Source organism: Miniopterus schreibersii (assembly GCF_964146895.1).
Source record: "Miniopterus schreibersii genome assembly, chromosome: 11".
Classification (NCBI taxonomy): Eukaryota; Metazoa; Chordata; class Mammalia; order Chiroptera; family Miniopteridae; genus Miniopterus; species Miniopterus schreibersii.
Window position 1 is genome coordinate 11,829,247 of NC_138111.1, and position 26,542 is coordinate 11,855,788.

Sequence of the window (26,542 nt, forward strand, 5' to 3'; positions counted from 1 at the left end):
TTCCTGAGCCTTGCACAGAATGAGGGCAGCATTGTCAGTGTGCAGAGAAGATTTGTGTTAGGTGTGCGAGCAGGGTGGACCCTACTCTCACTGCAGGGACCCGAACGCCCCGTGGATGCTCGGGTCCCTGTCATCTCTTTCTTCATTCCTTTACTCCTGACCGTGAGTTGGAGCTCACAGTAGTCACCAGAAGGAATGAGAAGATGGATATTGCAAGACAGTAGTCCATTTTCCCAGACAAAGATTCTTTCCTGGCACCAGAAGCTCAGCATCACAGCTTTGCTTTAATAAAAGGGCACATGGAGTGGAAAGTGCTGCTGTCCTCTGGGTGGTGGGGCTTGGAAGGAGGGACCCATGGGAGTGGAGGGAGCCCAGGCTGTCTAAAGACATGGGTGCTGGTTCAGTATGTCAGCTGCTGTTAGCACATCTAATTCTGACTTCTACAACTGGACGGGGTCGGGGCGGGGGGCTTAGGAATGATTGTGCTCAACCCCTGCTTTTATTACAGTGGCTCTCCATCACTCGGGGACCCAGCATCTTGCCTCAGAGGCTTCTGCCATCTATGTCCACTCTAAACTGGCCATCTAGGAAAACTGCAGCACTTCCTTTATCTCACCTTGGAGTTCAGTCTAAATGAACTTTCTTCACCTAAAAAGGTTCACCTGTGTCCTCTTTTGTGCCGCTCCCGCTGCTCAGAATACCACGTGCATAATTTATGTCTTTTGACATTTTCCCATGTGCACTGTCTCAGACTTTAATTCATTCAGCAGATATTGTTGGAAACGTATTCTATGTCTGTCAGGCACTGTGCTAGGCACAGGTATATAGCAAAGAAAGGCTTACATGTTCTCTGTCCTTGAAGCACTTAACATGCATCAGGGACGAGCAGGCATTCATCATCTGATTGCAAGGAAGCATGCTAAATTTTGTAATGAGGTATGGGATGCTAAAGACACCTGTAGAAGGAATTTACCTAATCCAGGTGTTGGATGTCTCCCTAAACCTTTCCCATCCTTCTAACCTCTCTTCGGTCTTCATCTCTCTTAGTGCTCTTCAGACTCTACCTTGTATTACAACCATACTCTACGTGACTTGTCCTCCTGTTTGCCCTTGAACTATGTGAGACTGACGATATCTTCCTCATCTTTGGGATGACTCTTATCAGAAACTCCATATATATATTTTTTTATTTTTATTTTTTTTAATGGCACAAGGAAAGGGAGGTCCAGAGAGAACTGATTCATCCAAAAACACAACCAAATTGGATGGGAGAACCATAACCGTTTTTCTTGACACATTTTCCTGGTGACATCCAGAGTGATGTCAGAATTGCCTTTCAAGAAATTCCTCCCCAAGGGCGTATTATGCTCTTTATCCCAAGCCCTTTACAGCCAGCCTCCCTCAGTGGGAGGCCAGAGTACCTCTCAGCCTAAAGCAAAAGTGAAGTGTTCTCTGAAGAATTTAGCTGGAGCAGCAGCTTGCTAAGAGACGTTAGGACTGTGGAGGGGAGCTTGGCTTCTCTTCGCGTAGTTTCAGCATTCTGTATTTGGTTGGATATGAACGCATTGCTCACTGGGTGTGCTTATCCAAGGAGTCAGCTCAATATCATGGGGAAAGGTCAGTGGTTGCAGAGTGAAGCAGCATGGTTTAAATTCTGCTTTATAACGATTATCTCCCTGACCTTGGGCAGGTTACTAAACTACCCTGAACTCAGCTAAACAATGCACATGACTTCTACCTGTCAGGTTTCTATTAAAACATAGTATGTACAACTTGGTGGACTAACTGATCCAAAAATATCTCCAATACCAACTTCTATGCAGAAATTCTAGATAAAACATAACTGAGGTAGCTGTCCGCCTTTCAGATGCATGACTGGGATCAGAAAAACATGTTACCTGGGGCCAGAAATAAACTGAAACTGAGAACGAGACAGGTATGTGCCCCACACCTCACATTTTATTGACGCCGTTTGTAGAAAGGGAGAGTCGTAAGACATGGTAACTGAGTGGACAAGAAACGTAAATAAAAAACCTGAGAATTGAGAAGAAACAAACTGTCCATTGTTCTCACCTGTGAGAGCCCCCATAGAAACAGTGGTAAGAGCCAGCAGATTGTTAGCACTAACAAAAAGGTCTGTGAGGACTTCTAACTAGAATATCAAATTATAAAACTCAGCCCCCAAATATGATAATACGAATGCAGATATACAGGTACGTGTATGTGTGCAGATAGCTAGATACGTGAGCAGATTAAAGCTGCCATTTACAATAGTACTGACATTTATAAAAATGTCATCACAAGTTTTATGAAGAAAGCTTTAAAACTTTACTGAAACCATAAACGATGACCTGAATAAATAAAAAAATAAGCTGCGTGTGTAAATGGGAAGATGCAGTGTGACAAAGATCTCTTTTCTCTTCATAGATTAGTAGAATACGCTCATAGATTTGTAGCGTAAATCAGGACTTTTGTAAAACCTATGGAAATTAAAGTAGGCAGCGGTGGATAAGATGATAGGAAAAAATAGACCAATGAAAGAAGATAAGCCAGAAACAAACTTGTCTGGGTCCTGAGGGATGTATGGTGAGGTCAGTATTTCAGTTTGGCAGTGAAAGAATGGACCACTCCAGACATAATGCTGGACAAATGGTTCATCCGTATTTGGGGGGGGGGGAACAACCCTAACTCCCACCGTTTTAAAAACTACGTTGTACGTGATTGAAGCCATACATGTGAAAATTAAAACCTTAAAACTATTTGAAGGAAATAGAGGAGACTATTTACGGCCATAGAGTGAAAAAACAGTTATTCAACAAGACATGAGAAACACAAATCATGAAGGAAATGATTTAAAATTCTACTCAACAGAGCAGCATAAACAAAATAAAACAATAGGAGTCAGGGAGTTGGCAGGGGTATTTTGCAGTACCTGTAATTGCAGGGTTAGTACCCAGTATATGTGAACACACTTACATATCAATAAAGAGAAAGAACACAGTGTAAAGTAGGCACAAGTGGTAAATGGTGAACACAACCGGAAACCTGTGTGGTCAACAGACACATGAAGTGATAGCCAGTCTTGTTAATAACCAGGGAAAGGCAAAATAAAAGACTAATTAGATATCATTTCATACTAATCAGATTGGCAAAAAATTAAATGTTTGGCAGAATCAAGTGCTGGCGAGGACCTAGAGCAATCGGAAGTCTGTTGGTGGGCATGTTAATTAGTACAACCATTTTGGAAAATATCTTGGCAACACCTAATAAACTCGAAGGTACAATTGCCTTCAACCTGATGATACCACTTTAGATGTCTTTCCTTCAGACCTTTCTTGCTCAATGGACAAAGGAACATGAACACAAACATTTAAAGTAGCATTATTGGAAAATCAACCCAAATGATTACCTAGTAATGATAGTAATAATAATAGAAACAACCTAGGAGTCCACTGAGAGGAGAATATCAAATGAAGTGTGGTATATTCATACAGTACGATACTTAGGGCAGTAAATTATGAGCTAGATCTACACAAATCAATACATGGGATCTCAAAAACAATACTGGGCAAAAAATTTAAAAAGCCAGCTACGTAATGATATAGTATTAACACATTTAAAATACGTAAAACAAGGCATATGTGCAAAAAGTATAAAAATATTCATGGGAGGGAGGGAAATGGGATGCAGAAAGAGCACACAGGTGGGTTGAAAACAAGTACACAAAACAGTATATTGAATTTCTTTTACATCAAAAGTAAAATATATAAAGAAAATAGAGCAAAATGTTATACTTTGACACAGTTGGGTAGTTAGTCGTAGGACATTGGTTGCAGTGTTCTCTGTACCTTTCTGTATACTTGGTAGATTTTCTAGTGAAAACAACAATAATGGTATGTATCAAGCCCCTTGGCACACCTCAGGCCTAAGGGTGATTGTTTCCCCCTCTCCCCATTCTTGGCTGGAAGCAGGTGCACAGAGTGCCCAGGCATTACCCTCTCTGGTGTTTAGCCCAAAGCAGAACTGGAAGACTCAGGCTTTCCTGAGCCAGAGGCATCCTACGTGGTCCCCCACATCCTGTCTCCCAGGTTAGACAATCTGGGTGGTAGGTCCTGAGCTATGCCCATTCTCAGTGCAGAATTTTACCTGCTGAGGCAGCTCCTAGCCTGCGGAAAAGCGCATAACAGACAGATGCAGGAATGCTTTCTCGTTAAATTAGGACTATGGATTGCAGAGCTGATCATCACAAGCCTTCCAGATTCCCACCTCATATGTAGAGAAAGAAATGCATGGTCAGAGAGGGGTAGTGTTTAGGAGAATGTGCATTTCTGCTGACTTCCAGAACTTTCTAGCAGGCCTCAGAATGTGCCCTGTACTTGGTTCACAACTGGGCCTCTTAACCTCTATTCTGCTGTGTTTTTTCAGGTCATAACAGCTTCCACTTCCAGAAAACACTGCCTTGGGATGAAGTTAGGTAGACCTGACTCACGTCCCTGTCCCATGACAAAAACAGTGTGACTATGAGCAGTAGCTTCAGTTTCCTAAGTATTACCTTTTTCATTGGAAATGGCCTAGAATAATAAATCATTCAAGGGACTGTTGTTTGATTAAATGAGATTATTCATAGAAAATACTGGAAACTACGATTGCTGTTATTATTGCACAAGAAGGAGTTTCAAAAAAATATACACAGTTGAGTTACACAGACTATTTGGAGAAACTCTGTGGTACGTGAATGCTGTGATATGGAGACAATACACCCCCAATAAGGTGCAATCAGGAGGCTCAGACAGGGGTTCCTGGAAGAAGCAAAGTGGGGTGTGTCCATGGTGCAGTGAGGCTCTCCCCCCCTTCTCCTACTGTAATTTCGTATTTCTCATTTTATCGTTACATTGGTATAGGGCAAGGATCATATATTCTAATGGAAAGGTAGAAAAACAGAGCCAGAGAAGTGAATCAACTTGCTCACAGGTTTCAGATGGGTTTTAATTGACCTGCCTTATTAACTACACACCAGCACTTGAAGTAGTATGAGTTTTGGCCAAAAGCTAAGTCATAGGGTGCGTATATGAATATCCTTAAGATTTGATCATCTGTAACTGAATCTTCCCATACGATCATACCCCAAATTTGATAGACTTTCCCATCAACAGGACATTTCTGAGGATTACAGAGCAATCTCACTGGTGAAGAAAACCAGTGTTTTTGTTTCTGATTGCCAGAAATGCCGCCCTCAGGCAGGTGTGTCCTCTGAGACACTTGTGCAGAAACGATAGCTACACATTCGAAACGGTTTTTAATGTCATACAAGGGGTGCACAGAGCAACCCTCCAAAACCAACCCACCTTTCAGAAGCCAGTCTCATCACACTGAAATACAACCTCCTAAATTCATGATCTACTAACCTGAAACTAACCTGGGAAGCAGTTTGAAGAATGAATGATTAAATACTAATGGAGGTTTGCTTTTCTTCTTAAATCAGAAGTCATGAAACTAATCGTGCTTCTGATGAAGTGAAAAAAGTTTGGCTCCAAAGTCCCGGCAGGGAGATTTTCGGCTGGCTCATCCCTGCACTAAATGAGAAGATTTGGGGTTGGAGAGTGGCTTTGGATCTGAGAAATTCTCGTGGTGTTGGCAGGACTGGAAAAGGGAGCTCTAGAGGCAGGAGGGCAAGCCAGAGGCGGCTGCAGCCCTCAAGACTGAGATGTTGGAGGCAGCCGGGTGCAGAGGGAATGAGGTGGAAGCTTGTGGGTGGGAAGGACTGACAGGGGCTAGGGTCTGCCTGGATGTGGGAGGCACAGAGGGGAAGGAGTTCGAGTGACACTGTAAGACCTTCCAGATGGTTTTGGGAGCAGCTGAAAGGAACAACTTGAAATAAACGTCCTACTTTTAAACCAACCATGAAATAGGTCCTAACCTCCAGCAAAGCCTTCAGAAGCCACTAAGCTGGTCCTGGGAAAATTCTATTCTACCTGGATGCCTGAGAAAAGAGTCCTTGTTCAGCATTCATTTTGGAGAAAATGTCATTTTATCACAGGCATTCTTCAGTGATAAAACATAATCTTTTTAATAAGCTGTACCCTGTTACCCCTTCCCTCCCTTTCTGTGAAGGGAGTCACCTGGGCTTCTCCTTTCCTATCTGAAAACTTGGGATAATAGCCCCAGTCTTCCGGGAGATAATGACACCTGAGCCAGGCACACGCCGCTGGAAGGAGGGTTATTAAGGTTTCTCTACTGGTCGCATGTGTGCCATGTGATGCTGGTGGGCTAGGAGGACAGTGGGTGGAAGTTATTGGGAGACAGATTTTGCCCCAAGGAAAAGGCAAACCTGGGATCCAGAACTTTCAGGTGTTGGCATAGTCATCTGGAGAGAAAGCAAGCTTCAGGCAGGCACTGAGGGTGTTCTAGCCAAACGGCGGGGTAGAGTTTCCATAACACTATGAAACATGGGAGAGACGGTGACCCCATCTTCGTGGGTTTACCTAACCAAGGTTACAGGTAGGTATCTGTTACTCTATCCCTTCCAGTACAGAAAGCACAGCGTAGCTCTAATGAATGAGAATCGGTAATGACTAGTAATGGGTTGATATGTATTAACTGTTTGTCACAGGCGGGCACATACTTGCTTCATATATGTTCTCATAGCCAGCCTGTAGGGAAATGCTGTGAGGCCAGGTCTGTGACTAATGTGAGATGGGCTCAGAGCAGAGAAACGCTGGCCTGCGACTCTCAGGAGAAAGGGGTGAAGTCGGGCTAGAAGCAGGTTTGCGGGCCCCAGGTTGTAGTTATTGAGGAAGGGGAGGGGAGGAGGGAGCAGGAGCACGGGGACAAATACTATCACCGCACCTTAAATAGTATCAGCCATAAATCACTGGGACGCCCGCCCCAGAGTGAAAAGCGCAGGGTGGGAAGTGGTTCCCACACTCCCGCCTTTCACAGAGCTCCGCCGGCTTCGGGGAATGACCACGCGCCCCAGTGGCCGGGGTGTCGCCCAAAGAGAGTTTGCTTCACGCCGTGACGTGGCTCTATTTGTTTAATATAATGCGAGCCTCCATATCTTAGTGCAAAATGAATGAACACAGTAGCACGCCTGTTATCTCCACCTGTGCCTTCATGTAGCCCCTGGGAAGAACAATCCCCCCCCAATATTCCAGTTTAGAGGAGAATCCGAAAACGTATACGTTCATTAGTGTAGAGGTGGGTAAGATACTGAACGAACTAAAAGAAAAAATAAAGTATATAATTATATCAATGAACTAGCATTCCAGAGGTCTGCAGGCGGTGGTTATTCAGTCATCACGCAGGATCTCAAGAGCCGTACGCATTTCACCTGCTCAGCTTTCACCCACAGCACTGATGGAACCCCAGGGCCTTCTGGTCTACCCCGATATGCCCATCCCTCCAGCACTGCTAACACAAACTTTCTTTTGGGAAATAAGCCCAACATTCTCGGGAAGGCATGTTCCTCGCCCGAGTCCTTCGGTGCTCATAAACTCCAGCTGATCGTTGTGTTGAGAGTCAGGAGACAGTGTCCGCCCATCGCCCCTACACCTGTGGTCGTACTGGCTTATCCAAACAGCCCCAGGCCCAACAACAGCTGAAAGGACAGGTGGGCGGGAGGACTTGAGATTCTTTGCCATTGCCCCTTTGTTTATGAACATACTCTGGAATCTGATAGGAATTCTCTTCATTATCATTTTCTGTGTTTTTTTCCCATGGCACTTTTTTGTTGTTGTTACTAATAAGTAAATAGTTGATGCAGAGGGCAATGAAAGAAACAAATACATCTTCCTGTGACCATGGTGGAAGAGGAAATGGGGATGGGGATTTGTTCATGTGGAATCGATATAGATATATCTGTGCCTTAGCCCGGCTGGCGTGGCTCAGTGGTTGAGCATCGACCCAGGAGATCGTGTTTCGATTCCTGGTCAGGGCACATGCCTGGGTTTAGGGCTCCATCCCCAGTAGGGGGCGTGCAGGAGGCAGCCGATCAGTGACTCTCATCATTGATGTTTCTCTCTCTCTCTCTCTCTCTCTCTCTCTCTCTCTCTCCCTTCTCTCGGAAATCAATAAATAAATTAAAAATACACACACACACGCCTCGGAGGATAATTGGCAGCAGCCAGGATCCTTTGGTGGCAGGATGAATTCAAGTGGGGACCTGGAAGGGGCTGACGAAGGGAGGGAGGTGATCTGGTGTAAGGTTGAGTGTGAGGTAATCAGAACAGGCCTTGAACTAGGAGATCTGGAGAGCAGAGGAGACATGCAATGGAAGCCAGGTGGAAATCCGGCAGTAATCAGTGCCAGAATGGCAATTCCTAGTCGAAATCGCTCCTTGCAGGGGGTGGGATTATTAAAACAGGCCTAAGCTAGGGATTAGAGAAGCAGAACGCAGTATGTTGTTTAATAGCATGTGATTGTAAGGAGGACCCCTCACCTCTCTATGCCTCAGATTCATCTGCAAAATAAAATGAAAATACTAGTGCACTTGTAAGGTGGTTTTGATTCTCAAATGAGAAGATACAAGGAAGGTACTTAGCCCCGGGCCTGACATTCTGTTAATGGATGCTGCTATTAGTATTATTATTATTTTGGTCAAGAGCGAGAGACATAGGGAGGAGGGAGAGAGTCACTGGGTGTGCATTGTAAGGAAAGGGCTTACTGGCCTGAAATGGGGTTTCTGCTCAGGTCTCAAAACAGTGAGACCAGCTTAGAGGATACCCACCGAGTCTGGCGTGGCATTTACCCACCTCTGCGCCTTTGTTTGTTCCATTTCTATCTCCCTGGCTGGCATTCTCCCACATCTTCATTACAGGCCACATACCATCCGATTCTCACCCACCAGGGCTATTGTAAAAGTTAACTTCATAACATTGTTAGTAATATGCACGGCCATCTGTCCACTGATGCTAGTTACTATTGTCATGCATTTTGGTCTAAACCATCTTGAATGGAAGAGTGCCTTCACAGGGGAGACAATACAAATTACCGGATAACTGAATGTGCGTGTGATTTTAAAAATCAGAAGCCCGTTAGAACGTACTTGAGAGGATGGATCCGCCTTGTCCGCCCCTCCCCGCATCCTGTCTGTCGAGCTAATCGTCTTCCGTGTGTTTCCAGGGACCTGAGGCTTGGCAGCGTGTACCAGTACCGGGTCATCACCATTTCTGGAAGCGAGGAGAGTGAGCCATCACCTGCTGCCATATACACCCATGGAAGCGGGTACTGTGGCGATGGCATTATCCAGAAGTAAGTAGCTCTCGCTAAAGAAAGGGGAGGGGTGGTGCTGATTAGGCCAAGAGAGGGTCAGGGTGCTGAATAGAAGAGTTTCTGGGATGCTCTTCAGTGAGCCACCAGCAATCCCCAGCAATCTATCAGTTTGCAGCAGTTTGCTACTCTCGGAAGAAAGACAGTGATGATTTTTTGAACACACCTATCTCTCAGGTATGTAATATAACATGATTTCAACAGAGCTACCATCACGCACTGACTACCAGTATGCTCTTGCTCCTGGTGGGTGGATGTGTGCCGCAAGGATCCTAGTAGTCCTTCCCATCCCAGGGACATTCAGCTAACGGGTCACAGTGCATCCAGGGCAAAGCACTTTTACATTCTTTGCTGGTTACCAGTCGCATCTGTTAAAATTGCACATTTATTTGTCATTCTATTGTGTTGTATTATATCAACAATTTACAAAATGAGTGAAAGGCTCATAAAAATACCAGAATATTCTAACTCGCTCTAATGCTAAAACCATGAATAGTGAGCAGTACTCCAGAGTGAATACGGAATGTGAAGATAGGTACAGACTACAGACAGGCAAATTAGTGAATGTAAGGATTCCCCAGGAACAGCCAAAAAGGAAGAGTATGATTAGAAAACAGAAAGCTAGGCATCTAAAACGTGGGTTTAATGGGATCAGCAGCCCATTCCTTCCCCTTGTCCACAGGGTAAGATGTTATGCAACCACAAAACAGGGGCAAGAAGCCCATCAAGAGCTTTGCCTTATTTTTTTTAAAGTTTTTCTTCCAGAACAAGCACAAAATCGAACAGGTTTTTTCTCTAGAGTTGAAGAAGAGACCAAAGAGCATTCACAATTAAGTTCCTTATTGCTAAAACTGCGTTTCGTATCGCTGACGTAGTTGCGAGTCACACTCTTGCTAGGACTTTTAAAACTATTGGCAAATCGAATGATAAACATTACGCGTGGAGATGGCAAAGCAAGCTACTGGCAAAATTCCTTGATTAAATGGCACAGCTGGGTGTCCCATAATATCTGCAAGGTGGAATGGCAATGACTGGGGGGCAGGGGCGTGGTGAAGAGCGTTGATTTCACAGTCGAACGAGAGCGCTGATGTGCGGACCATGCACCCGCTCGTAGGTGTGGCCCATACACGAAAGGGACACGCTGGACTGTTTCTCCAGTGCGTTATGACAGTGCTGAGGGCAGAGCAGTTTACTGCGGCGCTGACCACGATCCTGTCGCTGTAATGTAAACTGGACACCTCATGGGGATGACAGGACCCGCTAGGAGCTCGGCAAGATTGACACAGTTATGCAAGGAAAGCGTTTGTGCATGAATAGCCCTCCGCACACATGTGGGTTATTGGCCTGCAAGGGCCTGGGACTTAGCATTGAAGGGAAGGGCGAGTGCTGTGAGTAGGATCTGAAGAGGGCCAGTGAGTTACATCTTTTCAACTTGCGGGGCCAGGAGACGCTCCTGTGAGCAAGATTCTGCTCCCCGCACAGCGCGCACACTGAAGTGCACCAACGGCTCCAGGAAAGGTACCAGTTCAAGTTTTGAAATAAGGAGTGACGTTTTGTTGACACTGATAAGGCCAGTAATGATTTTTTTGTACATTTTCAAGGGGTTTGCTGACGTGGTGTATCTCAGGGATATCTATTCATGTCATAAAAGTCCTGCAACCATGAATTCAAAGCTGAACTGTCAAGATTTTAATATTGAGGAGCTAATGTAAGGTGTCTTAAGTGTTGAATTAAGGTGCAAACCACCTGATTGCCAAGAATTGGACTCTTCAAGTATAGAAGATGAAGCTCCTCGTGTGTCAGAGGATGAAACTGATGATGGGCTATTGGGGGTATTTAAGATCCACGCCCAGATGCAACAACCAGACATACAGATACGGTTTCCAATACTGAAGGCACTAAAATCAGGGCCAGGGAAGCCCTGCACTCGTCTCTCCCACACTAAGACATCAGCTTCCAGCCCCCGTGCTCCTGCATCTGGTGGAACTCTGAGCCGCTGCGCAAGGCAGCCTCCGGGGAGAGTGCCCCATCATTGTGGGTCCAGGACGGAGCAGCGGATCCAGAATCTCCAGGAAACACTTGCGGTCATTGCTGAAAACCCATAATTGTGATTTGGGATTTTCTAATTTAGCACAAAGAATAAAAAAGGAAACTCGCTCGATGTGGAACCTGATCTCTAACTCAGTCTCTCCACTTTGGGGCCAGATATAGACGCGTTGGTAAAACACTGCAAACAGTGTCATTCTGCTCGCTGATCTAAAACTTGACCCCTATTGTTATTCATTTAAATGACATTCTTAACAACAAAGTTTTTTTAGTGTTTTTGCCTAGAATCGGTATCCTGCATAGACATCAAATATGTGTTAAGTTACCTGCAGATACCTAATCATTGCTGATGGGTCTTGTAGAGATTGAAGGCAGCTAATGAACAGTTCCCCAGGCAAAAACAGACAGACAAACACCCAAAAACAAAACCACAAAACACAACTTTGAAGAAAAGTAGGGATGGCATCCTAGCTAATTGTATTTTCCGGGGGGTGATACACACTCATTTGCTCTGTGTGTGTGTGTGTGTGTGTGTGTGTGTAGGAGAATTTACAGAGTCATACAGATAGACTCCAATTCAGTGAGGGCCCTTATGGTTGAAAACACTGGATGAATATATGACAATGATAATAATATTCATAAATATTAATTGAACCTCTACTATGCACTGTGCCACACAATCATTTTCTTGGATTCTTCCAACAAACACATGAGATAGGTCCTATTACTATAATTTCTAAAAGAGAAAATTAACACATAAAGATTAAAGTGGTTTTCTCAAGCTTCCAGACCCAGTAAGGAGCAGAACCAAGATGTGAACCCAGGGCCCAGGTTTCCATCTGGATTCATCTTTGCCTTTCTGTGTGACTGATAACCGTGCAAAACAAGGGAAGGCGTAGCTACACGCGTTCTGCTATGTCCCAGGCATTGTGCCAGGCCTCCGGGCGCAAGGATGACAAAGACTCTGTCACTTCCTTTGGCATCTTAAAGCCTAGGATAGGGAACTCTCAAGTAACAGGCAAAGGCAGACAGTTTGACAAGGGCTGTGATAGATTGAGCCTGGTGTCTTTGGTCACAGAGAAGACGGCCACCCACTCCAGCCTGCGAGGTCAAGGAAGGTTTTCCAGAGCTTCTCTATCTAATGATAGATCTTTCATGCCTAGAAGATATTTGTGGTGATCCTAATTTTATGCTTAAACCAATAGAACACACTGTTTGGGTGGTGAGGGAAGGCGGTTTAGAAGTATTCTTTGTGGCTTAGGGAACCCAGCCCAGGTTTAAAAAAAAAATCTCTCCCCAGATAACCCATGAAATAGCTAAGAAGCCCGAGGCCATCACCAGTTTCCAACTTGCAAGATTCCCTGGTGGAGATTGGAATAGGGGCCCAGCTTGGAATTTGGACTTCTCTGCTCCAGGGTTTGCAGACAGGAGAGAACTTGGGTGGCTCTTTGGAGATCAGTGCGATGTCCTGGCCATCTTAAGGATTGATGGCAAGGCACCATCCTGCTACTCTGACACCTCCTAAAAGCAACAAACATTGCCCGGGTGAAAGGAAAAGTCTGAAGCCTCTCCCATGCTGTGACAGGTCCCAGCTGGTCTCTGGGGAGGGAGGGACAGCTGCCACACACTTTGCAGAGACCTCCCAGGACAAAGTGGGAATGGGACTGTGATTCCCTGAGCATCTACTATGTGTCACACAGTGTGCCGGTCACTTGAAATTCCATTCCATTCTTGCACCTGCTCTAAGGAGTAGGTATAATTCTCTCCATTGTAACCTGTGAGAAAACTGAACATCAGCATCTAGAATAGCACCTTCCAATGGATTTTTTTGCAACAATGGACATATTCTGTGCTGTCCAACGCAGTAGTCACTGCTGCATCAGCTACTGAGGATTTGAAACATGGCTACTATGACTAAGCCATGGAATTTTTAATGATTTTTTTTAATTGGTTTAAATTGTCAAAGAGAGAAAGATCAGACAGAGAGAACAAGTGACTTGTTGGAGATCACACAGCTAGTCTGGAACATGGGGATCAAAAGCCAAGGTTCTGATTCTGAAAAGATGAGATTTTCTATAAAGCTGCAGTCCATCCAATCTTCCAGCTATTATTTCTCCTTCCCTTCTCCTAGGTCCAATTAAGAGGCATTGCTCATTTTCTTCCCTTCCTAACCTCTGCAGAATCACCTTTAGGTGGTGACAACAATTCCTAAAATAAACAAGAGGAGGCATTTTTGTTTCCTGGAAGCATAGTTCCCCAGGCCCAGGCATCCTTGACACCAGGAAGCGACCTGCCCCATGGAGAAGACAAAACTTCCTGAGCGTGAGAACGGGAGAAAATCTTACCTTTAAGGACACTGGGAACATAGGGAGGGGTTGAAACAGGGCCTAGCGAAGGGCAGCGTTTATAGTTTAGAAACGCCAAAATCTCCTGTAAGTGCACCATTTTCAAATGGCAGTGATGTTTTCCGGACACCTGGCAGCAAGGTTTTCCATTCACTTGTTCACTCCGCCGTCCGTTTCTCACTCCCATCTGACTTGCTAACTTAACCGACAAGGTCTCAGAGAATGATTCCCCGCGGAAATTCTGTTTGTCACCAGAAGCGAACACTAAGGCAGATATAACAGGATCTTCCAGAGTCACCCCTTTTAGGCATCCCATTTTGATGGTGCTGGGGGACAGGCGCTTGCCCGAGGCTTTGTGGGAAGGTCGGGCCCAGGGGGGGACTTTGCCACGTCCTGCTGTGGCTCTGAAGCTGACGGGATGCCTTTCTGTTCTGTTCTGGTCTGCAGAAGCCGAGGGGAAGAATGCGACGACATGAATAAGCTCAATGGTGACGGCTGCTCCCTTTTCTGCCGACAGGAAGTTTCCTTCAATTGCATTGGTGAGTCTGTCATTTCCCTGGGCCTGGCTGGACACCTGAACAGTAAGGAATGTTGGCCAATGACAATAGCAGCAATAGTTGTGACATTATTATATTGTATTGTATTGTATTGTATTGTATTGTATTGTATTGTATTGTATTGTATATTTATTATATTATATTACATGTTGAGTGCCTCCTGTGGGTCAGGCACTGTTTTAGGCACCAGGGAATGCAGTAATGGAAACAAACAAGGGCAGGTCCATCCCTGCCCTGGGAGGCTTATGTGCTCATAGATGACATCGATGACTGGGAACTAAGTCTCCTTTGATCTAACTCTGCCTTACACAAGTTGTTCTTCACACCAGCCATCCAGGATGGTGATTAGCATAGATTTTTAAGGCTTTTATTCTTACTTTAGAGATGAGCAAAATCAAAAGTCAGAGACATTACAAAATTTGCCCAGAATCAGAAATGATTCGAGACAGGACCAGGACTTGGACCTCATCTTGGTTGATTGGTTCTTAAGCATGTACTCAGTGCATTTTACTACAAAACCTCCCTCCAGGATCCAGGGATCGCCATGCCACACACACACACACACACACCCCGCACACTCACAACCTTGAGCGTTTCTCTGGCTCAGGAAGGGGGTACAGCAGACTAGCCTGTGTTTAGAAAGCAAGCGCCCCTTTCCCACCTTCCCTCAGTCTTCTCTCCAAGTCTGGCTGGTCTTGCTTCAGCCCCACTCCGGAGGCCCTGGCCAGCCGAGGGCTGGTAAACAGACTGGGTTGGGGGGCAGGGATGGAATTTTGAGCTGGCCCAGATGAGATCATACTTCCTTTAAGATGCAAATCGATACCTGAAGATCAAAGGTCTCCCGGCTAATCCCCTGGGCTGGAGGTGAAAACTAATCACAAATCATTTGCAAGTACAAAAGACAGAGGTGCTCTATCTGAAGAGGGAAGGGGCTGCCACCTAGGGAATGAAAACAGTGCTGGGAAGATTTCTCGCTGAAAGGCAATTTTCTAGGACTAAAGGGGAGGAAATGTCCTGGGGTCCTCACATTTGCAGTACATTACAGGGGTGCGTTTAGACCGTCTCCGGGTAAATTATGAGCTCTACGAGGTCTTTTCCGTGTATTTCCTTTTATTCCACTCTCAGCACACATTTATTGAGCACCTACTACCTCCTTGGCACCTAGTAGGGGCTGAGCAGCACAATGAAGGAATCCCACTGCTGCCGTGGATAGGAGAAAGGAAAGATGGGAGGGAGGGAGGACAGGAGAATTTCTAGGCAAGGCCTTGGGTTTTTAAGTGGGAGAAGGTGGTTTATTTGTTTTCCCACTTTTCCATTGATTTCACTATGTATGGCCCATAATAAAAGCTTGATACTAGCCTAGTGGTGTGGTGGAAAGAGCCTTGGACTAAAATGAAGAAAACTGGGCTCCAGTCCTAGCTGTGGTGAGAACTTGCTGCATAAAGCTGGCCAAATCGCTTCCCTAGCCTGGGCCTCAGTTTACCTTCTGTAACTTAAAGGGATTCAGTGAGGTGGTCTTTAAGCGTCTTACCTCCACTTTTGTTGTGTGATTTTCAAGGTATGATTATTATTTCTCAAAATCACAAGCTCTACTTGAACCAAACCCTCGCCTTTGCTGTCATCCTCACAACACCTAACATTACTCTCAGATCTTGCTGGAAAGTATCTTTCTGTTTTACTTGCATGAAGGTGCCCTGTAACCCACGTGCTTCTGGGAGAAAGGTAGGATGTGGAGAAGGTAGGAAATGGTACCCTAAAAGAGATTCTTGGGTTTTGACGTCCATGTTCTACCTTGCTTTAGCAGTGTGTAGCAATAAACAAAAATAAGGTAGCCCCTTGCTTATTGTCCATGGAAAGGGTCTGCAAACTGCTGTCCATGGACCAGAATAGGCCTATGCTTACATTTGTAAATAAAATCTTACTGGAACACAGCACACCCTTTCTTTACATATTGTCTGTTGTGCTTTCCTGCTACAACATCAGAGTTGAGTGATTGCAACAGAGACCTAAGGGCAAAAGAGCCTAAAATATTTACTACCTGGCCTTTTACAGACCATATTTGCTGACCCCTGGTCTATGGATTTAGAGTCTTTGATGCTCTTGATGGTTGGAGTCTGGTGCAGAGAGGAAGTGAGAATTATGACATAGTTCATTTCTTAGAAAAAGAACAGAATTTTAAGCATACAGTGGTAGGGCCTGGGAGACTCTGTTAGGAATAGGACTGGGCAGCGAGTCCAGCCCCAGCTTGCCTTACCTCTTGGGCCTCACTTCCCCGCATATACAGGTCCCCTGGTGTGGACTCAGTGAGTGATCTGCAAACTCTGTTACCTGAAATGCTTCAAAGGAAAGGAGTGAAGATGAGGGAGTTAGTGAGAATAGGACTTGAACCCTGGCAGATCCATTTATATAGGGTCATTTCCTGCTAGGTTCTACCTGTGCTGCTGCTGTTTATTGAGCACCTATTACAAATCAAGCATACTTATAAACTCTTACTCTCATAACAACTCTTTTAGTGCCCTGCTCTTACAAAAGAGGAAATTGAAGCATGAAAGGTGAACCCAGGAGAGGCAGTTAAGTCTTAGAACTGGGGACTCAAACCTAGAGAGCCTGACTCCAGGGCTCACAGTGGTGAGCTACTTGCAAAAAGGTAGCTCTGGGTCTTGTGGGGCTTCAGGGACGAATGAGGAACATATTGCTATTCAACAGTCCGTGGAGTAGACTAATGGAATGGCATACAAAGCTGTCGGTGTGGATAGTGTCCAGGGAAGGCTCTCTGTTACCCTGTATGTTGAGTGTGGCTTGCGCTAGAGGAAAGACCTCCGCTATGGCCCCCGTCCTTGCCATTTACAACTCAGTTATAGAAACTCACAGGGACACTGGGCATTTCAGGAAGAAAGGTGTCTATCCAGAGATCCCAGCTCCTGGGAACTATGTGCCAAGGACCAACTCCATGGCTTTGAATCTAGAAAACCATCTTCCTCTAAGAAAAACAGCTGAAGAATAGACGTGACTCTTTGGTTTCCCAGAGATCCAGTTTTAATAAGTCAGAGAAATGGGATTAGGGTGTGGGAGGCTTTGCAGAGGTGGACGCTGTTCTGGTCATTACATTTGTGAATACAGTGGTCAAGAAAGTGGCCAAGAAAACAGGCTTGAGTGAGACTGACTTGGGTCCACACCAAGATTTAGATATGTAATCTTAGCTAAGCTACAATATCTTCATCTAGAAAATGGTAAAATTTCTGGGACTCAACTGTGGAAGTTATTTACCAATATTTTTGGATGCTTACTATTTGAATCCCTTCCCTAGATTTAGAAAAGAACCCTCCTTGTAATAATAATGAGGCAGAGCCCAACCATTGTGACAGAAAACCCAAGCATCTCCCAGTCCCCCTTGTAGCTGAGTGTGGGCACAAGACCTACACTCTTCCCCTTACCCTTTATCAGGCGCACCAACCAAATACCGAATCAGAAGACACAGGGACCCTGCAGAAACCATTTTGATAGAGATAGTGGCAGTGGCCACACCCATGCAGTTCCAAAGTACCAACGACAGCATCCAGCACTAGGGTTGAAGGTTCTGTATGTAGCAGCAGCTCTGCAATGTCTACACAAGATCAGCCATCGGACCTAATCTCGAGCTTGGAATTGGGCTTTAGAGCCTGTGAGCCTGGCTCTCCAGCCCTCCTGGAGAGGCTTCCATAAGTATCCAATGTTCTTTGAATAGAGTTTGTTTGTTTGCCTGTTTTGCTTAACTTAGCCAAGTTGGTTTCTGTTGATTGTCACTTAGAATCCTGACTGAAAATTGTTGTCATAAGATACTATGAGGTTTAGCCCCACTCTCAGCAAGTTGGACATGCTTGGTGCACATTAACTGTTAATTTTCTCAGTGTGTTCATGTGTGGGGCTGGGTATCAGCAACAACCACCATTTGTCGATACCCACAAGGTGGTAGGCCCGGTGTCATGCACCTTTGTATAATGTGAGCCTTTGTGAGGTCTCCAGTACCCAGATGAGGGATCTGAGACCTACAGGGACGTCTTAACTTGCCCAAGGTCATACCACCGCTCATGGAGGTGTGATCATGTCTCCAGACCAAGTGGAGAGCCTCTGCTTTTACTACTCTGCCACTCTGCCTCCCCATCTGAGTGACTTCTCCCTCCCTCCCTCCCTCCCTTTTTATTTTTTGTCATGACCATTCAGTAGGGCTGATGTCTTCCCTGGGTTTGGGACCCACCCCCCAGTGTGAGGGGGTGACAGATTTATGGTGGCGTTTCCATTTACCCTTCAGAAGCCCACACATCCGGAAGTATTCCCAAGGGGCCAATGTGTTATTATGCAACAGCCTGGGACTTCCCTTCCCCACTCTCGCCCCCAGTGCCCCGGTCCCCCTGCATATGATAACTTGCTCGTTAAAAGGAACACCGCCCACAAGACCTCTTAGGCGATGCGTGATACAGCCTCGGCAATGTGGAAATTATCTTGTTCTCCCCCCTCCCCTTGGAAAGTATAACATACGCCAGGCCTGAGATTTCAGTTAAGAAATGTGGTGTCAGTAAACCGATAACGCGCCCCCCCCACCCCCACCGGGCCACCGGCACTGGCGGGAGGCATTGTTCAGCAGCCCTGGGAATTCTTTTCTAAAGCTCTGAGTCAGGAACTACCTACGGGCTGCTGCTAACAGCGGAGGGAAGGCAATGGTCAAATTAGACGAAATGTGAACATCACCAAAAGGAGTCACGCTTAGTGACAGACCTGAGCCGGTGCTGGACATGAGCTACCTTCTGCCCTGACGCTTAGCCCACAACAGGAGCTGCGCTGGCGGAGGCCCCCCTGCTCTATCTCCATTCGGGAACTCAGCGCCGCTGGATCCCCATTAGACTTGGAAACCCGGGCGGCACGTTAGCATCTCAGAGCCTCAGTTTCTCCCTCTGTGAAACGAGAGCGATTGGGCTGAGGGCCCTAAGGCTGCTCTTCCTCTTTGCCATGGGAACCCTCGATCTGTCAAGCACCTATTTAAAGGCCTGGGGGTTTTCTGTGCTGCTGGATGCTGATGTATAGTTAAGAAAACAAAGCAAAGGGACCCCCACGTTGGCTTTCCCAGACACGCACGCTCCCTGTGCGTCTCTGTTTCTGGCTCCTTCCCCATTCCCTGCCATTAGCATCGCTCTGCCTCCGGTCCCCACAGAGCATCTCCAGCCCTGTCCTACAGCCAGGGCCAATAACTCAGTTATCTGGGAGGCGGATAAGGGGGAGGAGGAGGGATCAATCGCCTCCCCAGCAGTCCCTGGGAGGGGCAAGGGTCACCCAGCCTCGTGGCCCTCTGTCAGGCCGCCCTGGCCTGCTCTGAGCCAAGGGCAGAAAGGAAAACAAGAAGATGAATCGCCACGTCCTCTTGGTGGATGCTCTGATGAGACTTTAGAACAACAGTGACTAAAAAGGAAAACAGCATCTGGTAGGGAGAGGGGAAGAAGGATGGGTTCTGCTGGGAGTCCCAGTTATTATTATTTCCTTTTTAACAACGTGAAATCGTAATAGACGACCCACCTCTCACCTTACAAAAAAATGAAAAATTAAAATAAATAAATAAAATTTCTGGCTGCCTATGTTCTTTTACCCCTCTCTCTGTGGAAGGCAGAGTAACTTTCATCAGAATGCCTTCCCAAAATAAAGCTTCCCTTGGATGGAAGATAAGCCTTTAAAAGAAGAAAAGAGAAATCATAGTGGTAGGCGTGGTGGTGGTGACAAAGGTGATCACGGTGATATCTGTTAGCTGGAGAGGTGGCATGCTGAGCACTGGCATGATGGCCTATGACATAATGATTCACGATGAATTAATATGGATATGGGTATCCACCCATGTGGATTCTGGGTGAAAATCCTGGCCCAGACACTTCTTATCTGTGCCTGTTTTCTCACCAGTAAAATGGGTTAGTCATAGTTCCGACTTCTCACAGTTGTTTTGAGAATGAAATGAAGCTATATAGGTAAAGCATTTTAAAGCAGTGGCACCTGGTAAGTGTTATATATGAGTTTTCTACTGCTGCTGTAATTAATGTTTATTAATATAATTAATAAGTTGTACCAATCCTCCCAGGAACCCTAGATAAATAATATTATTATCTCAGTTTCGTAGAGGAAAGAAACTGACGTTCCGAGAGGTTAAGTAACTTGCCCTGGGTCACACAGCTAGAAATAGCAGAGGTGGAGTGCACAGGACTTAGGCAGAATATGCACTTAATGATGAAGTTATTTCATTTAGGAGGCACTCACCTGGATCAGCCTCTGTGCTAAGAATCCTTTTTAAAATGATTTTATTCATCCTTCCAGCACTCTGTATAAAGCCCCTTTTGCTGGTGAGACCACGGAGGCACTGAGAGGTTAAGTGAATTGCCTTCAGTAATGCGACCAGCCAGTCAGAGAAGGAGACTCCAATCCCATCTGCCTGCCTCCAAAGGCCACATCAATGTCCAGAGGAAGCCCCCCCTCCCCCCAAGAGCACTGGAGAGGCTCCTTTCCCAGCTTCTGCTTTGGTGCCACCGACTCCCAGCAGGAAGCGAAAGTGAATGCACATGTCCTTCCTGTGCCTTTTTCATGAGTCATGAAAATGACAACTTTCAGTTATTATCACCCCATAAATGTTCCCCTACATAAAGCCCATGCCCCCGACATCAGGCTGTTCCGGGTGTGGGGCTGTATTTTCATTTTTAACAGCTTGCCCTCCTTTGACAGTAGCTGTGCTGTTTTTTTAGCATAAGGGGAGCCTGACACTTAGGGGCAATGTGTTAGAGACAGAGGGGCCTGAGCGCCAATGTCTATTGGTTGTAATGTGTTTGTTGGTTACTTCCTGGGTCATCTCGGATTTCTCCCATCCTCTGTCTGAGTCTCAGTCTTGTCTTCTGAAAAATGGACATCATTATAACGCCTAGAGTTCTGTTTAGAGAAAGAAGGAAAGGAGGGATAAGAGTGCTTAGCTCAATGCATGGCAGTTAGGGAACGCTCAAAAACACGAGTTACTGCCACTGCATCTCCTCTGCTCTCACGTCCCATCTAAACTGGCAGTGATGCAAAGTGCCAAATCCGTCCCTGGCAGAAACCGTCCTGACCTGGATCCTGCCATTAAAACGTGGCGGGACCTTATGCAGTGACTGTTCTTGGCTTCCCCAACTAGAAAGGGATGGCGGTGAGCTAGGGGAGCTCCCGGGGCCCTTTCAGCTCTGACTTCTAGAATTTAAATCCCAGATCATTATTGTTTCTAAACTGTGCATTTTAAAAGAAATGAGGGCTTAGGGAGGAGAAAGGAATTCCTTTAACCCGGAGGGTCAAAGGGGGTCGCGGAGGGAACAGAGGCACAGGAAAAGGGGGCGATGGGGTGGAAGGCTGCCATGCGGGGCAGGACCAAAGATCTAAAGTCCTCTACGGGGAGGTCTGATGGATGCATTCAAACACCCTCGAGTCAGCACCGGTTAGGATCAAGCTTGCCATCCAGCCTCAGACCACAGCTTACCACCTCCTTTGGAAACCCGGGAGGCCTACCCCACAGAGAGGCCAGGCTGGAATGAAAAGAAACAGGACAGCCTCTGACGCCAGAAGGGAGCAATTCTAGCCCTCAGCCCAGGCTGGCTTCCTGACTTTCAGGGAGGGGTCAGGCTCAGAAGGACTTGGAGCTTTTGCCTGAATTCGAGGAACCGGAATCAAACTTTGATGTGTGCCTTTGAAAGGCAGCCCCAGTCCTAGGCAGGTGAATCTGGGTAGCCAAGAACAAGGGCTTCTTTGTGGCACTGAAAGTGACCAGAAACCTGCCCGCGCCTTGCTGTGCATCTGTGCGGTGGTGACCTAGGTAGCCCGGGAGAGGGGAGAGCCCCGGGGGCCAGGTGTCACGGCCTTTTCCTAGCTCCTGGCTCTCTGCTCTTTGTAGGGGACCATGTTTGGTTGGAAGAGACATTTAATATTCATGAGTGTGATCTCCACTTGAAGGGAGTGCCCTGAGGGAAATTGAAATATTAAGCAAGTGAGGGAGATAGACCTAATTGTATCCTGTTCTTTTTGGAGAGAAGTAATGTGCTTAAAATAAGACTATGGCTAGGCAGGCAGGATGGTGAGAGAACCCCGCTGCCCTAGCCTGCAGGATAAATCGGCTTCATGCTCTAACACATGCAGTTGGAACCAGACAGAAGCTGGTGCAGATTGGCTGCCGGGTCACACCAGGTCACCCATTCACACACTTGCTGACGCCTGCTGTGTGCCCAGCACTGTGCCAGCTGCAGGGAGAACAGCAGTGAACCAGGGAGGCCAGGGAAACGACACTAAAGAATTGTTGAAAAAACAATAGTGGAGAATTCCACTAAGTGGAAATACTCGGAGGTGTGTAAGTGAAGGCCCTCCTTTCTGTGGAGGGGCCAGGAGAGGCCTCCTTGAAGACCTGACATTTAACCTGAGCCTTGAAGGCTGAATAGGAATGGGACAAATTAGGAAGAAGTGGAGCAGGGGGCTCGGGGTGAGGACTGCAGGAGGTCCAGACCCTTAAATCCTCCAGGCAGGAAAGGGCTTTGGAAGAGGTCAGAGAAAGCACGGCCGGAGGGTCGTGAAGGAGAGAGAGCAGAGACTGGAGCCTGGCAGGCTCTGATCCCTCAGGGCCTTGAAGACCATGCTGATCTGAGACTTGCTTATGGCACAGAAGGACAAGAAGGCACCTGCTACATGTGAGTCCCGCCTTTGATGCCAAGCCCTGCACTGGACATAAGCAAGTGCATATTCGCATAAATCAGGCATCAGGATGCTACTGTCCCGGCCAAACCCTACACGCTGCCTGTTTGGGCAGATCAACCTTGATTGAAAGAGAACTAACCCCTTTGATTCAGATATTTAACCACTACAAAGAGAGAGTGGAGCAGTTCCAGTGGAGACCTTGTATGGCCCCCATGAAGCCAGAATATTTACTATCTAGCCCTGTACAGAAAAAGTTGCTAACCAACTGCAGGCAATGTGGGTGAAGGGATGTCCAGTTAGAGAGAGATCGAGGCAGTTGAGAGATGGAGAGGTGAGGCTATCACCTACCCTTCTCACTCCTGGGCCTGTGCTAGCACAGCTGTGATTGTGAAAGTGTGGCTCCCCACATTTTCCGTGTACACATCAGATTTCCTCACCCTTGAGGGAAGATGTCATCCTGCCTATCCCTGTGTCCCCAGCATCCAGCTCAAGCCAGTGATTGTCTGGTGTACTGAACCAAATGACATTTTGAGGCAGAAAATAGTAGCCAGAGGAGCCCAAGCGGCTCAGAGCCTCGGGCAGCACCCTGGATCCCCCTGGGGTGTAGAGGAGAGTGTGTTCACGCTCATGGAGAACCTACTGCTTTGTCTCATTTCACGCTCACAGTGCCCCTGGCAACCAGATGTTAGTATCACTACTTTCCAGATGACACAACAGAGCCTCCAAATGTTTAAGTGACTTTCAAGAAAGTGGCCTCAATTCAGTAAATGTTTATTAAGCTGGGAAACCACCACAAGAGGAAACAAACTTTGGTGATTGCCGTGTCCCATGCTGGGCCCACAGCAACTTAAGTCTCCTCCCTTGGTCTTCCCGAGGCTGCAGGAAGGTGGGGATTCTTACCTGCATTTTGTACAAGGAGAAACCGAGGCACAAACAGATGATATGACCTGAGCAGAGCAGGTGACTGTTAAGTGGCAGAGATGGGATTTGAACCACAATCTGCCTAACTCCAAACCTGGAGGAGCGAAGAGATATGTATGTGCATTTCTACCCCTCTTCCATCTCACCATCCCAAACGGTAGCCAGAATAGCAGAAATGGCTTGTTATTAATTTAATTAATTATCATTTTTCTATTCACTCCTCCAATTAATTGCATTGCCCCTATATGGTAGTTTTAATATTATGGCCAATTTATAGATAAGGGAAAGCACAGAGATGTGAAGTAACTTACTCAAGGCTCCCAGGAAAGGATTCGGGCTCTGGAAGCCTGGCTCTTAAGTCCTCAGGCTGAACTACTGATTTATGCTACCTCTTGATGATCTAACTTTTATCTAACTTATTTTAAGTGAGGTTATCTAACTTCTATTTTTTTAAGCGTATACTCTCCAGAGCTGGACAGCCTACCAGCAAACAGATCACGAGAAGGGGAAACGATAGGCTGTGCAAAAGGAATCTCTGAAGAACAAAAAGATCCCAGGGTCTCCTTGAGAAACACTGTCTGGAGTGTTTGTTTACAGATCATTAACTACCTAACAGAGGGAGAAACTAAAGGCGACTTTCCCCTGGCTGCTCCTGATTAAATACCAAGGAGAAATTAAGATAAAGCAAATCTGAAATTATAATAATTTTTAAGGGTTTTCAATGTTAATTTGCCAGACAGAGAGAGAAAATAGGGCCATGCCCCGAGTCTGCAGCCCGGCTCACAAGCACTGGGGCTGCCTTCTCTGTCCTGGGACCGCAGGGATGGGGTCCTGCAAAGACAGTGGAGACCAGTCTCTCTAGTTTTTGTCTGTATGAAGCACCTGCTGCATACAAAGCTCTGTGCTAGGCAGGATGCAGACGGCAGTGACAAGTAGGAGCAGAAGTCCTCCACCGGAGGACTTCAGAGGACAGTGGTCACTAAGGATATGCAGGGATTGGTGTGAGGCTGCACCAGGAGGAGTGTGAAAGCCTCGGGTGGAGGGTGGGTGAGCCTGTGGCAGCTTCCTGGACAGCTGGGCTCAATCAGACCAAGCACAGCTCTCTGCCGCTGTAGGTCCAGATGGCGGGACATGCTAGCTAGGAGCAGTGTTTTAAGATCCAGCTCCCCCCAGGGGGTGCCCTTCAAGGGCCTACAAAGTACTCTTGATGAACTGACCTGAAGAGACATCGGTGTGATTTTGGCTTTCAACACCCATCAGAAACCAGCCCCAAAGTATCCGTGAGATTGAACTATACTTGTCAACTGCGGTGGGCAGGACTATAAAGATCCTGGTTAGAGTGGGTCCCTCAGTTCAGGAGTACGAAACCACGTGTGTGACTTGAGTTCAGCCTCATGCATGAGTCTGAAAGTCCTCTACTTTCCCATTTGTCTTCTCGCCTTTTGCCAAGACAACTAAATGGAGAGAGTGAGAGAAGCCAATGAACCTGACTCAGAAGCACAGGGGTCAGGCTTGGCCCCCCCAAACATCTTATCCGAGAAATGAGAGTGATGTCCTTTACTTCTTAGGATAGCTGTGCTATATTCTTTAATTCACTTATGAATTTATTAATAACATATTTATACATCAGTGCATGCTAGGTACTGAGGATGCCAGATCTGCTGTGCTTGGGACAGTTCCTGTCCTTCAGGAAGTGGCCAATAATGTTGCTTTTAAGCTATTAAAATAATAATCTAGTTCTTATTCCAAGGAGAGAACTCCCTGTCCCTGGAAGAGAACAAAGCAGAAAGCTGAGAGTCAGATAGGAAGCCAAAAAAGGTGTTTGCTATTAAAGAGGATGATTCTCCTTTGGCTTCTCTGGCTCTTCCTTGAAATTCTGCATTCCCGGGACTCTGAAGTCTTACCTTCTTCCAGTTGTCCTTGCCCTCTCTGGCCATCCCTACCCAGACCTTCTTCTGCCCATCCTTTCAACATTTGCACCCTCCCAAGGTCCGTAGGGGCCCACTTTCCATCCTACACTCTTTCCGCGAGCCCATCACTTAAAAGCAAAGACTCCAAAATCCCTGTCTGCAGACTGGGGCCTTTCTCGTGCCCTGTGGGCTTGTTCATCTAGTTACCCTGTGGCAGGGGTGGGAAAATCACTTGATCTGCCCCTGCCAAGGCCACTGTAGGCAGGACTTGAAATTCAACAAATTCAATTAAATGTTTGACCAAATATATCAGGCTAATTTTTAAGTTGATAATTTTGTATGGCCGGCGAATGATGTTGTAAATATCCAAATGCTCCCTGGCAGAAGAAAGGCTCCCCACCCCTGCTCCGTGGGGTGCCCCACAGGGACTCAAAGTCAACGCGTGTGTCTGATACAAGGCTCACCACTTCTCTCCCCAGACCCGCTGCAACTCCTGCCCTCAGCCTCCACTGGGGGCGCCACTAGCCAACCAGACACTAAGAGGAGAAGCTTGGGAAACAACCTGAACTCTTGCTTTTCTGTCATTTCCCACCACACTTTGAAAACCTTTTCCTCCCAAATCAGTCCCTCCTCTCTCTCCCTACCTTTGCTGCTCTACCTGAGCCCCGTGCCCCATTTATGTCAGCTCCTGCCTGGACTCTTGCAAGAGAACGCTAACAGGGCATGGTCCCTGCCCGTGCTTGCCCCATCTAGCTTCCAGTGGAGCCAGAGCAAGCCTCATATAAGGCAA

General features: G+C 46.5%; 1 protein-coding gene across 1 annotated transcript in view; it reads left to right on the forward strand.

The window, feature by feature from the left end:
• The window catches only part of PAPPA (pappalysin 1), a gene marked incomplete at its 5' end in the record, with an annotated part of 212,477 nt that overhangs the window by 88,089 nt on the left and 97,846 nt on the right, over positions 1-26,542 (forward strand). The window contains 2 exons of the mRNA XM_081151832.1: positions 9,121-9,249; positions 14,106-14,197. Coding sequence (XP_081007958.1) covers positions 9,121-9,249; positions 14,106-14,197 — 221 coding nt within the window. The remainder of the gene's footprint in view (positions 1-9,120; positions 9,250-14,105; positions 14,198-26,542) is intronic.